At 32.6% G+C, this 14220-nt stretch overlaps 3 protein-coding genes across 3 annotated transcripts; 1 reads left to right on the top strand and 2 right to left on the bottom strand.

Moving 5' to 3' along the window:
* Positions 1-2494: 2494 nt before the first annotated feature.
* On the bottom strand, positions 2495-6955 carry POL1 (DNA-directed DNA polymerase alpha catalytic subunit POL1; the record flags this gene model as incomplete). Its single annotated transcript, XM_004178451.1, has 1 exon — positions 2495-6955. The coding sequence occupies one exon, from the start codon at positions 6953-6955 to the stop codon at positions 2495-2497; it is 4461 nt and encodes a 1486-aa protein (XP_004178499.1).
* Positions 6956-7464: 509 nt separating this feature from the next.
* Positions 7465-9696, bottom strand: MET4 (Met4p; the record flags this gene model as incomplete). Its single annotated transcript, XM_004178450.1, has 1 exon — positions 7465-9696. The coding sequence occupies one exon, from the start codon at positions 9694-9696 to the stop codon at positions 7465-7467; it is 2232 nt and encodes a 743-aa protein (XP_004178498.1).
* Positions 9697-11416: 1720 nt separating this feature from the next.
* On the top strand, positions 11417-13258 carry TBLA0B01350 (uncharacterized protein; the record flags this gene model as incomplete). Its single annotated transcript, XM_004178449.1, has 1 exon — positions 11417-13258. One exon carries the CDS (start codon positions 11417-11419, stop codon positions 13256-13258), a length of 1842 nt encoding a protein of 613 aa, XP_004178497.1.
* Between the last annotated feature and the right edge of the window lie 962 nt (positions 13259-14220).

The raw sequence follows: 14220 nt of genomic DNA, 5'->3' as shown, positions 1-14220 counted from the left end.
ATTGGTGGCCCAACCAATACATCCCGAACCGATTAGCTCCCAGTTCTCTCCATCACTCCTGGACTCACGTTTGCAACCGTTCGTCCACTACTATGGTAAGTAGACACCTAGGCTATAGCCCCTTGTCATCTTTTAATAACGACACGTAGCTAATACATCTGTAACTACTGGTTACAATGCGTCCCACTTGTGGCTGGCCACTCGACAAGTCACGTGATCACCTCAAGCCCATGCGAAGACTTGGTAATCCCTCCAGGATCCCTACATGCTGTTATAATTTTTTTGCTATCTTATTGATAAAAGCAAATAACTTTATGTATTATCTCATAATTGAATGAATAGTTCTATATTTTAATTTAATGATACTTAATGATCTAAATAACAGTATTGAAGAGGAACTGTTTGATAATAAAATAACTTACAAAAATAAACAATAAATTAAAAATAAAATTATTTCTTTCGGTATTTAGTTTGTATATCCTGTTGTTCTGTACTTTTCTTATTGATGATAACTTTCTTCTCTCTATTTTCTCATTCTTTTCACTTAACTTTATTCACATCTTCTTGCTCATCGAAAAATATATGGTATGTAAAAATTTTCGCTAGCAGCAAAGGCTAGCTACGCGACATGTGCTGCTTAGTACCTGTAATAATTATTTGGCCTTTTGTGGTAAATCTAGATGAGGTATGTTACTAACATCTGGTTAGGTCATGTGATCATGTTGATATAGATAATATACTTGTGAATATGTTTATACTAAAAGGTGCACGAAAGAATATATTCAGATATAAGACGAGGACTTAAGAGATTCAGAGATATCTAAGATGTCACAGAGTACAAAAGATCTAAGGCTATCGGAGGAGTGAGGCTGTAGGTTTACGGCTAAGTTAAGGACAGGTGGCTTTTAGAAACTTACTCCTGAAAGTGGGTTGATAGATAAATGTTTAGGCATCTTATTACCATCAGCAGAGACTATACGGAAGACATAGTCTACGAATTAGAACTACTGTTATAATTCAGCTCATAAAGAGTTATCTTCCAGAACGTTGGTTCTGATGAGAAATTATGTATTATTTCTGGGAGGCTTGTATCTGACGATATAGTTATATAAGAGGAATGCTTTGTGAAGATGGATATTCAGAATGTGTATTCTTTTTAACGGATCAATCTAATTTTATATTAATTTCTGGTTCTAACTAAAATCCGGGTGACTTATACAAATTTATAGCAAGAATTTTCATTGACCGTAGCTAAATCTATGAGGCCTTTCCTTCCGTCACAAATTATTATCCTTGGATTCTTTGATTTTAAGTCTCAATAGGTAATAATGCCAAAGGGCTAATTCTATGAAACTTTATTCTATTAGTGTGGATGGATCTCTAAATAGGTATTGTATATTTTTAATATTAGTTTCCAGATTTCCACAACCACTCTTTGCTATCTATTTCTTATACCATAAGAAAACCCTTAGCTCATTGCCCTGTTCATCATTGTATCTATATACTTCTGCAGTTCTTATTTTTTCTCCTTGTAGCTGGATCCATCTGGAGAAGAACATTGGGCTTTATACACTTCTAAAAATAAATGCGCCACATATTAATAATCAAAATTATTAATCATATGTGACAATAACTTTTATTTATTTATTTGAGCTTCTTCTTAAACCTAACCAACAAAGGTAGTTTTAATAAAATTATTTATGCTACTATTTCTCAAAGATTGTGTGTTAAGGATACTGTTTCATTTTTCATTGTTTATAATTAAATAATAAATTTACAAATTTGTATGTGATGGTAGACTGTTGGTACGACTTTTTAGATCAATAAATGAACGCAATTGGATTATTCAATGCAACATCTTATTAATTTAAGCTTCTTATTTATTTCTTAATATTTTTTGTATTTGCCTTAATGTTTTCCCTTATAATTTATTAATAGTAATGTAATGGAGAGAAGCTATTCTTACAGATACCAGATTTGAAATGATTCTATAATTAAGTTTCTTAGATATATGCAGGCAAATAGTAGTTAGACATAACAGCTTCCAATATTAATTTTATTTTTTTTACTGTATATGTTAAAAACATTGATACCATCTATATATTGCAAAAAATATATAAAAATATTCTTAATATTTCTTAATATTACAAAAAAATACCCAATATGATTTGTTTCTAACTATTAAATTATGTTGAAGGAAAGTGCAAAGTGGAAGAATTTTATATACTATTATGAGATCTTTTCTTACTTTAACATCCTATTAAATACCTTGATGCTAAGAGAAACCTGACTTTATAAAATACGCCCAGGTGCTTGATTATTATAGTAACTTATCAGGCTATTCGAGTAAGCTGTTATTGATGCTAGTAACAGCTTAAAGTTTAATGAATTATTGATAAATACCTAAACAGTAAGTAAAATCCATTATGCTAGAAGTGTTTGAAACCTAAATCAAATCTATAACACAGATAACCATTAAGTTATGAAATGATATTTATTCACGCATAAATTCGAATATAGATCCTAAATCAACATAACGACGGGCACAGTCACTCAGATACTTTTGTACAACACTACGATTTGTTTCAAATAGGTCCCTATTCTGCTCACTTAAAACCTTGATTGACGATTCATTCAGACTACTAATTGGGTAGTCAATGTCACCGGAATGATATAATGGTTTCAGTAACTGATTCTTGTTTTTTTCACAGTCAAATAAAGAATCGAAATAGAGTAATTGGTTATAAAGTTTTTTGTCTGAATATTTGTAACGCATAACACCAGTACAACCATCACTTAAGCAACGTTTCCCAAATACAGATATTTGTCTTGTCACAGTACCACAAGTTTTATCATCGCACACTAACCAACCTGCATAATATAAAGAAATATGAGATCTAATGCATCTTTCTAGTTGTGAGGTTATTTGGAGTGGTGAGAAAATATGTTCACAATTTTTACATTGTAAACCATTATAGCACATTGTATAAAAATTTGATGCAATGATACCTCCAAATAAAAACTTATTTGCACAATTTGGACAAGTTAATTCTAGAGCAGATGAATCCTTAAATCGTTCGATATCTGCAACTGTAGTTTCTAATGGTTGTAATGTATCTATTCCATTACCAGACAAAGAATCCGCAGGCCTTCTCAAAAATTTCTTACTATCTAAGCCTAATGATGTGCTCAATCTTACTATATCAAAACTCTCAATATTTTCCAATAATCTTTCTACTGGAGAAAATATCTGTTTTTCTAAATAATACGTCGGGTCTGGAACCAGGTTATTGGATTTGTTCATTACTTCGTTTAAGGCATAGGCCCTATCAGCATAATGGGAGTCCTGTTCGCTTTCATCGCTATTTCCTTTGGTTATAATAAATGTTATAACAGAGCCTGCTTTTACAACTCTACCAGCTTTTCTCATCTTCAAAGCAACTTGGACAGCTGGCATCGTTTTCTTATTTGGATAAGAGTTCGGATCTTTTGATAGCTTCGTATTAATTTTATATTTATCGATTCTGATATCATTGTTTTCAACGTTGTTTCTAGTACGTTCTAAATATTCATAAATTTCACTTAATGCAGTTTCTGAATCCTTATCAGATAAAACTGTATTTAAAACGTGGATAGATACCTCTTTTGATAACGGACAGTACTCACGACGCTTCATGTCTAAACCTTTGACTTCTAGGGTAGTTGATTCGTTTCCTTGTTTATCAATGATAACATTTAATGCCGCATATTTTTTCTTTGCATGCAGTAATAACTTCTTGAAGACGTTATCAATATCGATTTCTAACAAACGATAACGCTCATTAACTAACTTCTTGAAATCTTGACCTATCTTAATAGCATTATTATAATTATCACACCCTGTATCAATCATGACAGAATCTGTATCACCATATACAACAGCTAATTCTAAACTCTCAGCCAGCTGTCTGGTATTCATCAAGATTTCTCTACCTTTATTTGTGGTCAGCATTGCCAAAGGTTTTGCGTAAAATCTACTATTGTTGTAACCTAAGCAACCATACATAGAATTTGCAGTTAGCTTTAAAGCCTGTTGTCTTATATCACATTGAACCTTCTTGTGTAAATCTGTTTCTGAAGCCATCACCTTTTTAACTTCTCTACGACGTTGGACCAAAGTAGCTAATAATCTTGGTAAAACACCCTGTGCTTTATTTGACGCGGGTACCTCAGGCAATTCATCAATATCATTTAAATTCCTATCTACCGTTGTAAAACATATATTAAATTCCTGAATGATAGATGGATATAGTGAATTGAAATCCATAACTAAAATATAATTCTTATGAAGTCCCTTTTCTGGTTCAAAAACCAGACCACCTTGATATTTTGCCTTTTTATTCGAGACTGGTGGTAAATTTGAGTCTCCTTCTGTGTCTGCAATTTGTTGTCTTCTTTGAGCTTTTTGTCTATTACTTTCTTTATCTGGTAATATGTAGTTATTACGAGAAAATTCATGCAATAAAATGTATTCGTTTCTACCAGCTCTTGTACCACCAAGAGTCTGAGACCATGCATTACCTGCTAAGGTCGTTAGTTGTTTAGTCAGGGAAAGAAGCTGAATTCTAAACGAAACCTCTGATGCTAAGATCGAATTAGTTATATTTTCTTGGATCGCCATAAGCATACTGTTCACATCTTCTTGATATTGTTTATTTTGATAATTTATGTCTAAGGATTTATGTTGTCTACCGCAAGTAATATTATACATTTCAGCTAAATCCCAACTTTGACATTTTGGGGTTAATGATTGGCCCATTTCATTAGAGATATCACATAGTAGTCTTCCTGAGCAAATATCCCGAACCAAGAAACTATTCATACCACCATTATTTTTACCAAAACGAGGAGGCCAGTCTTTTCTCACACGCCTACCAAGAGAGCTAAATGTTGGTACCTTTAAATCGTTCAATCTATGTGATAGAACGTCAAGTGTTAATGTTTCTAAGCGATGACCAATAATTACATCTGGATCCAAAACCTTCATCATGGCAGCAAAACACATTAACATGGTTTTCTCATTATTAAATAAACGTAACTGGCTTTGAAGTTTTTCTTTTCCCAAAGTTGCAAGTCCTAATGGGAAACTAGATCCTACAGGAGGCCTTATAAGAGTAACAGTATCATTTGGAACAATATCTTCCGGGATAGGAGAATCAATTGCTATATTTTTATAAGTTGAAAGGGTAATTGAAACGATTTCTTGCTTATTGGCTTTAGCATTTAATACAGTTTGTAATGACAGTGAAACACAGTCTAAATCAATCATGTCTTTTAAATCAATTGGTACTATATCTTTTGGATTATTGACTACTATTTCCAGTTGACAATGAGAAGCGTTTTGTAAAGCATTAAAATCACCGTTTTTAACCTTCAACCAACATGGTCCCATAACTTTATTCTGAATAACAAAACTTTCAAAAATATTGGTATTTCCTCCAAAAACGTGGTAAAACGTATCACTAGAAAGCTCTGCTGGTATCAAATCATTACTACTCTTTGGAGGTTTATATGGCAATAAAACCTTTAAGTAATAAGTCTCAGTTGGAATATCAGGAATTTCAAAACAGTATTTTTTTCTCTCAGGTTTTGCTCTAATGGTATCAAGACCATATTTATCCATTAACAGGGGAATGATTTCTTCATGTACATCCTCGGGAGTCTTGCCTTCCCTTGGAAGGAAAAATAATTCTCTATTTAAATTGTTAATTTGAAGCATTGCCGATACTAGGGTACCATCATGGGTCTTCACTTTACCAAATAATATCAATGAGTTATCAACTTCGCAGAAATCCATCCAAAACATGTGGAAGGAATCTGAATCAGATTTAATAACATTTTCTTTTGAATATTTTTTGGTAGATGTTTGAAAATGATCAGGCTTAATGTAAGATTTTGGTTTTAAAGGAGAAGATTTGATATTGATTGATTGGGTAGCTGAAGGGGTACCTGGTGCAGTTACAAATGGAGAAGAAGCAGGGTTACTTTTTGAATCTAGATTTATTTGTCTAGATGTAGTCACACTTCTAATTGTACGCCTACCAAATAAAATATCTTCGTCATCATCATCAGATTCATCTTTAGCTTTTGATGTATTGTTATGTTCATCTTGTGATATTTGACGAGATGCCTTTCTATTTAATGTGGGTGAATTTTCAATAATAGAAGCAAACTCTTCGCTATGCATATTGACATCATTATTATCATCATAATCATCATCGCTTGCATCTTGTAAGGAAGGCTGTTTTTTTTGTTTTGTTCTCTGAGAATTTAATGGGGAAGAGTCTATTTGTATAGAGTTGCTACTATCGACCGTTATGATTGTTTTTTGCTTTTTAGTTGAAATATCATCTATATCTATAGATCTTTTTAAATTAGGTTGATATTTTTCAGATGGCAATAAATTATGTTTGACTAACTTATTAGTAAAGGGTTTTTTAATTGCAATTGAAGAAGTGTCCGCTTCAAAATCACCCAAGATGTCATCAAATTCATCCAAATTTACCTTTCTTTTGTTTGTTTGGTTGTTTAACTGATTTGATACATTTTTTTTAGAATGATGTGCTCGTAGCATATCACTAATTTGAGTTTGGTTTGAATTTTTCTTTGACTTGGAATTTTTCTTATTTAAGTTATTGTTAGTCTCATCATCTTCTTCACTCAATTCATCGCTGTAATACCCATTTTCCTCGTCTTCAATGCCACGATCAACATAACCTTTGCCATCGTCATCAATAACAAAATCATCGTGTAATAGCTCTTGACGTTTCCTATTTCTATATTCGATTTCATCAATTTCATCATATATTTTATTATCATTAATATCATCATTACTGTGTTGATTTTGGGAATTCTTCGCATTACGAAGGGCTTGTAACTTTTTAAGTTTTTCTAATTTACCATTTTTAGTACTCATCCTTTCAAAAAAATTACTTAGTGTTGTAGATTTATTAGAATATGTATTTTACAGGGCTTTGAAAGTTTATTGCATATAAATTTAAGTAATAGATAAATGAAATTGCAACTTTACTTTACTCTATAGAATATGTTAATTGTACGTAGTAGTTACTGAAATTCATCGATTATTATTACGCGTAAAATAATCGGTAAACTCTAAAGTATTTTCTTTTGGCGTCCTGTTTTTTCATACTGTAAATCTCATTTACGCGTTTTGAAATTTGAAGTGCTGTCAAAAAAGATGTGATATATACTAAAAAAAAATGAACAAGAATAAATTAGGAGAATAATGAATAAGGAGTGTAGATGTATAAATGCTTATAATAATGCGTACAAATACATAAATAGATATGAGATAAAAATTGTATGTAAAATGACTAAGATAACAAATAATCTGTACTTAACAAATGCAAAATTTTAATGAGTCTAAAAAGTTAATAATGAATAATTGGTGTAATTATTGCAATTTCATCGCTTATCATCAATTACCTTAGCTAATAAATCTCTTTTAATATTTTCAGCTTTTTCAGTACCTTCAAGTTTACCACTTTCCATAACTAATTTTCTTAATAGTTTATTTTCAGTTTCTAAAGTATGAACTTTTTGTTGTAAAGTTACAGCTAATTGCGATAATTCTTGTACTGATGATTCTAGTTCTTGTTCTCTTCGTTTCCTTCTTTGATAAGGTTTTGAAGCCACTGAAGAAGAAATTGATTTACTAGCCTTTCTTTTATTGCTGTGAGTGATAGTGGTGTTGGTATTATTAGTATGAGTTACAGAAGTGTCAAGAGGACTTGAATCGGAATCTTCTTGTTTCGGTATTGGCTCAGAATTTGAAAATAGTATAGAGGCTGATGATGATCTTTTTATTGTTGGAGTCGTTGATTGAGTAGATGCTGGGGATGGACATGTGGCTAAATTAGCAGTAGAGTTAATATTAGCAGTAGTGTGAACATTAGCTTTATTTTTTTTGTTTTTATCTATATTTCTTATATCTTGAATATTTTGAACCAGATTAAATACAGCTTCAGAGTCAGTGAAATTAGATAAAGGGTTTGAATTAATAGCTGCTGTTGCTTGTATATTAGTTGGAATTTGCTTTTTGTCTGGTTTCCCATTAGCTAACAATTGTAACAAGATTTTGGCGTTTTGTAAGTTATTTGTATTTTCATTATTATCCAATTGATTATCTGAATCTATATCAGCAGAAGACATCTGTTCTTTTTGTTGTTGCTTTTTCTTTTTTAATTTTTCTCTTTCATGATATGCCATAATCACAGAAATAGCATTAATTTGATCGATTGTAAAACCCACTGATTTTAAAGTTTGAAATGCACCTGTAGGGATTTTAACTTTCGGTAGCATAGCTACTAATGAATTTGTAGGTATTTTTGAATAATCTGGCAATTGGATTTCAGAATCTTCGTTTTCATTTTCATTATCTGTTACGCTATTAGAAGGTTGCCGTTGAACATGTGCTTGACTATTATTACCTGGCATTGGCATAATTAAAGTTGAGTTTGGACGTATTGAAGTAGTATTATTTGGTTTATTATTTGGTATTATTATATTATCACTTGAATGGGATTGTAAAGGGTCTACCGATGGATAAACATCAAAATTTGTAAAATCACTATTATTTATAGGTGAATCTGCATGTGAATGTGCGTGGGAATTCATAGCGGTGACAGGATTTGTCTGAACCGACGATAGTTGCTGATGATTATGATTCATATCCATGTTTTCATTATCATCTTCATGCAATTCATCTATCCTATTTATAACATTTGGAAGACTATGTGAGGTGCTATTGTTATTGCTATTGCTATTGCTATTGTTATTGTTATTGCTATTGCTATTGTTATTGTTATTGTTATTGTTATTGTTATTGTTATTGTTATTGTTATTGTTATTCTTATTCTTATTATTCCTTCTATTCTTGGAAGAGAATCTCGATTTAGAATGATTGTATTGAGAGGTTAAAAATGTATTTTTTCTTTGAGTCAAAAAATGTGAAGTATTGGGATGCTTATTATCATCTGAAGCATTGTTAATATTATTGTTGCTAGTACCATCATTATTGGAAGTATTATTAGTGTTATTAGTATTATTGTTATTATTATTGTTATTATTATTAAAATCATTCCAATTTGGATCATCAGGTTTATCTTCATCTGGGAAAATAAACGAGTCATCAGCAAAGGCACCCAACTCAATAGCTAATCTTTCATCAAGCCCCCAAACATTTGCATCTATATTTGATGCATTAGAATTATTGTAAATTTGATTTGTAGGATTTCGTGGATTATTTCTAATTTCATCATTTAAAAAATCATCAAATTCTGATTGAATAGAAGGTAAAAAATTATCCACATACGCCAATTGTTCTAATAGGATATTGGGAGTTTCTGAATATGTTTCATTATTGATATTATTGTTGTGTGTAGTCATAGCTAAGTTACTGCTGCTCCCTACTTGATGATTAATATTTAAATTTGGAGTATCATTATTCATATTATTGCTACGTGAAGTTGTATGAGGCTCATGACGTGAGTTTTCTATAGTATCGTTAGCCAGTGACGATATCGTAGTAGATGTAATATTTGTTTCTTTTGGAGAGCTTTTAGTACTTTTTTTGTCAGATATATCACTGCCGAAAAGAGTCATAAACTCATCAGCATAAGTTTTACTATTAGACATGACTGAGTATCGTATAATAATTAATGTTGGATATAATGATTGCTAGCTGTATTGGAATTTTTTTTTTTGTTTACTTAGCTTCTCTATGATACGGATCCGGCTTTTAATAAATAGTAATAAAGATAGTATTCTATTGATTGATGACTATAGCGAATATCGATGGAAAAGTCAAAATTAAGCGAATTTTTTTTTTTTCTTACTTTCTTTCGAAGAAGTTTGTTCTTCAGAATAATATAAAACACAGAATTATGCGTCAACTTTCTTCCAATAAGCAACTCTACCTTTAAAGCTTTTGTTGTTTTAAGAAATAGTTGCAGCTTATAACTCGGTGCTTTTCCTTTGTTAAAATAACTTTAGTTGGTAGCGGCCAATAGAACTATTCTAACCATCTTCCACCGTTCTCAGTCATAGCCTTTTAGCACAACTCCGAACACATTATGATTGGTCAAAGGTCAGCCACAGTACTACGCCACACCACGTGCTCGGTCACGCCACTGCACTGCTTATTTTTCTTTTTCTCTTTTCGTATCAAAGGGCTAAGACAGAAATAGCCCTAACCCTAGGTCTAACACATCGTTTTTTCAGTTAACAATTTGTTTCGAAATTAATAATTTTAATTAAATGAATTAGAAGAAATGCTAGAGATCTTTGAAACGATCTACCAAGAAAAAAAAAGAAAGAAGTATGTTCCCAATTAAAAAGAAATCAAGGCTTCACAATCTCTGCATATCTATTTCCATCTTAACATTCTTCTTATCTTTCAACTTGCAAAATACGGCAATTTTCCCGTCAAATCTCGGCCTTCCGCGGCTATTATTAGCCTCTCTTATCGCTGCCCCACTTCTACCACCATTCTCACCCTCTCTTTCAAGACTTCCTGGTCACGCGCCAACATAGCCGCCATCACATGCTCCAAACGTGACTAATAATTGCTCCGCGGCTGCATTGCCGCTTGCCTGTACTTGCCGGAAACGGCAAAGGTCACCCGTCGACATTATACCCCAACAGCTTTATATATTCCCCCCAACACTCCAGTTTTCCTGCCAATCCCCAGCCTATTCACACCCCAAGTCTCTGTCTTCCATTACACTCCATTGTGACGCCATGTAGAATCTCGGCCGGCACCGGCTTTTGTGACGCGGAGTCTTTCAAGCGCGAAGCCAATTTGGCCGGCATCGCTGTCGTTTTAGGAAGTCTGATTCCGGTCCTTCAATGACGCTCCCCTCTGTTTTCTTCACACTATATCGAAATTTCAATACTAAAGTGAATTTTTTATTAGCGTACGGCAAAAAAGTTAGTCATCGCAGCCCTATGCCTACTGGAATTCAATTTCTTTTTTTTTTTAGCATTATGCAGGCTGCTGCAACAATCCTGTACCAACTACGGTAACTATGATATACTAACCAACTTTCTTCAAACAATTCTGTTGTTACATTATTACTATTATTGTTACTCCGATGAGATGATTTAGTTTTGGGTCATACAGAGTATGCTTTACCCTCTTTGAAACTGTAGCCTCTTTTCAGGGTACTGGTAAGAAACATCGTAGCAAATACTTTTATCACTTGCTTCTTTTCATTCATATAAAAGGCTTAATAATATACCTATATACTATACCTCAAGTGCTCTTTGTTCCAACATTCATTAGTATACACATTCTTTCTTACATCCAATAGTTTTAATTGCCAAAATCTTTCCTTTTTATTGGGAGAAAGGAAAAATGATTAAACAAACTTCCATTTCCTTAGCTCAACAAGCTTCTAAATCAATGACAAAATCTATCCCACCGGTGACTTTGACCTATAAGAATATGTTAAAGGACCCTTCGGTCAAATATAAACCCTTTAAAGGCCCAGTCTTGACAAATAGAAAATGGCCAAATAATACAATTAAAAAGGCTCCACGTTGGCTATCTACCGATCTAAGGGATGGGAACCAATCTCTACCTGACCCAATGAATGTAGAACAGAAAAAGGAATATTTCCATAAACTTGTGGATTTAGGGTTTAAAGAAATCGAAGTGGCATTCCCCTCTGCTTCTCAAACAGATTTCGATTTCACCAGATATGCAGTGGAAAATGCTCCAGATGATGTGTCCATTCAAGCTTTGACTCAATCAAGAGAACATTTGATTAGAAGAACTATAGATTCCTTAAGGGGTGCCAAGCGTGCTACCGTACATACATATTTAGCTACAAGTGATATGTTCCGTGAAATTGTCTTTAATATGTCACAGGAAGAAGCTATTGAAAAAGCTGTGGAAACCACCAAATTGGTTCGTGAATTGACTAAGGATGACCCATCCACAGCTGGTACCTATTGGTCTTATGAATTTTCTCCAGAAACTTTTAGTGATACACCAATGGATTTTGCTGTAAAGATATGTGAAGCTGTTAAAGAGGCTTGGGAACCAACTGAATCAAACCCAATCATCTTTAATTTACCTGCTACTGTAGAAATGGCCACTCCAAACGTTTATGCTGATCAAATTGAATATTTTATCAATAATATAACTGAAAGAGAAAAGATTTGTGTTTCCACTCATAATCATAACGATCGTGGTTGTGCTGTAGCAGCTACGGAATTAGCTTTATTAGCTGGTGCTGATAGAGTGGAAGGCTGTGTATTTGGTAATGGTGAAAGAACTGGTAATGTTGATCTAGTTACTTTAGCTTTGAATTTATACACTCAAGGTATTCCACCAAACTTGGATTTCTCTGATATTTCTTCTGTTTTGGATGTCGTGGAACGTTGTAATAAAATTCCAGTCTCACCAAGAGCTCCATATGGTGGTGATTTGGTTGTTTGTGCCTTCTCTGGTTCTCATCAAGATGCTATCAAGAAAGGTTTTGCTTTGCAAGAAAAATATAATAAGGAACATAATACTGACACTAAGAATTCACAATGGAGAATCCCTTACTTGCCATTGGATCCAAAGGATATTGGTCGTGACTATGAAGCTGTTATTAGAGTCAACTCTCAATCTGGTAAAGGTGGTACCGCTTGGGTCATTCTAAGATCCTTGGGTCTAGATTTACCAAGACCAATGCAAATCGAATTCTCTGCTCAAGTTCAAGAAGCCGCTGATGCATTGAAGAGAGAATTACAACCAAAAGGTATCATTGAATTATTTAAGAAAACTTACAATTTTGAAAATCCTTCAATTAAGAACTCAATTAATTTGATTAATTACAATGTTGAAAAAGATCCCCAAAATCCAGAAAAGAGAATATTTATTGGTCAAGTGGAGGTTAATGGTAAGACTACAGATTTCAAGGGTGTTGGTAATGGTCCAATTTCTTCTTTGATTGATGCCTTCTCTCAATTATTGAACGTTAAATTAGGTGTTGCCAATTATACAGAACACTCAATAGGTTCTGGTTCTAGAACCCAAGCTGCCTCTTTTATTCAAATCACTTATATGAATGATTCTACTAATGAAGCTGCTACCAAATGGGGTGTTGGTATACATGAAGATGTTTCTGAAGCTTCAATTAAAGCTATTTTCACAACAGTTAACAACTTGATTAGTTCAGGTGACATCGTTGTCCCGGAAATTTAAGAAGAAAGACTCCTCTGATTCCCTCCTTTTCAATCTAATTTTTTTTTCTCAATTACTCTTCAACATCAAATTTTGATGGAACATTTCTAAAATTGAAAACAATGATATGCCGCTTTATATTGCTTTTTATGACGCTTTTTTTTTTTTGTATACATCTGATATCTTTATTTCTTTTCTCCCCAGGACTACTGCATATTTATTATTAATATTTCTATTTATTTTATTTATTGATTTATTTCTTCAACTTCATTTCATACCTTGATAAGACACAATTCTTAATTGATTGCACTCCATAAACTGAATAAACTTTAACTTATTTCGTATCTCTAGATTGGCTTTGCCACCAGATCTAATATATCTTGCATCAACAATTGTTTCTCTCTCTCTTTTCAAAGATCCATGCGCGTCTCTAAAGACTCTATTTGGCTATAAAACCTTCTGAAGGAACCAACAAAATATTCTTATCGACTACTCACTACCTATAATTCTTCGCAACTACCAGAAACCTAAAAAAAAAATTTTGAATATTTTAAACCCTTCGTTGATTTTCGGCATTCTCAGACGATCTAAACAGCAATCCTAATTTATTGACAAAAGTAGCAAAATATTAAACGAAATATTTATACGTAAATATCAGATTGTAAATAAGGGACCATCGATATATATATACATGATCTCATGTTTTTAGTTTAAAGTGTATACGGCTTCATTTCATTTTTTCTATTTTTTCATGCAATACAGTTTATGAAACGATAAATTTGTTTTTCTAACTAATTAGCCAATCAATTCTGCATTTTCTCCAACATCCTTTTTTTTCTTCCCTTTTAGATTTCATTCCTTTAATTAACCCATCTTTTTTCAGCTCTTAATTAAGATCAAGAAAAAAAAGTAAATAGATTAAGAAAAAGGAGAGAGCAATCAATTTCATATCTGACATTTATACCAACATATCAACTTTAAAT

Source organism: Henningerozyma blattae, chromosome 2, assembly GCF_000315915.1.
Source record: "Henningerozyma blattae CBS 6284 chromosome 2, complete genome".
NCBI classification, from domain to species: domain Eukaryota; kingdom Fungi; phylum Ascomycota; class Saccharomycetes; order Saccharomycetales; family Saccharomycetaceae; genus Henningerozyma; species Henningerozyma blattae.
Note: the sequence above shows the minus strand (reverse complement) of the source record. Positions and strands in the feature narration are given on the sequence as shown.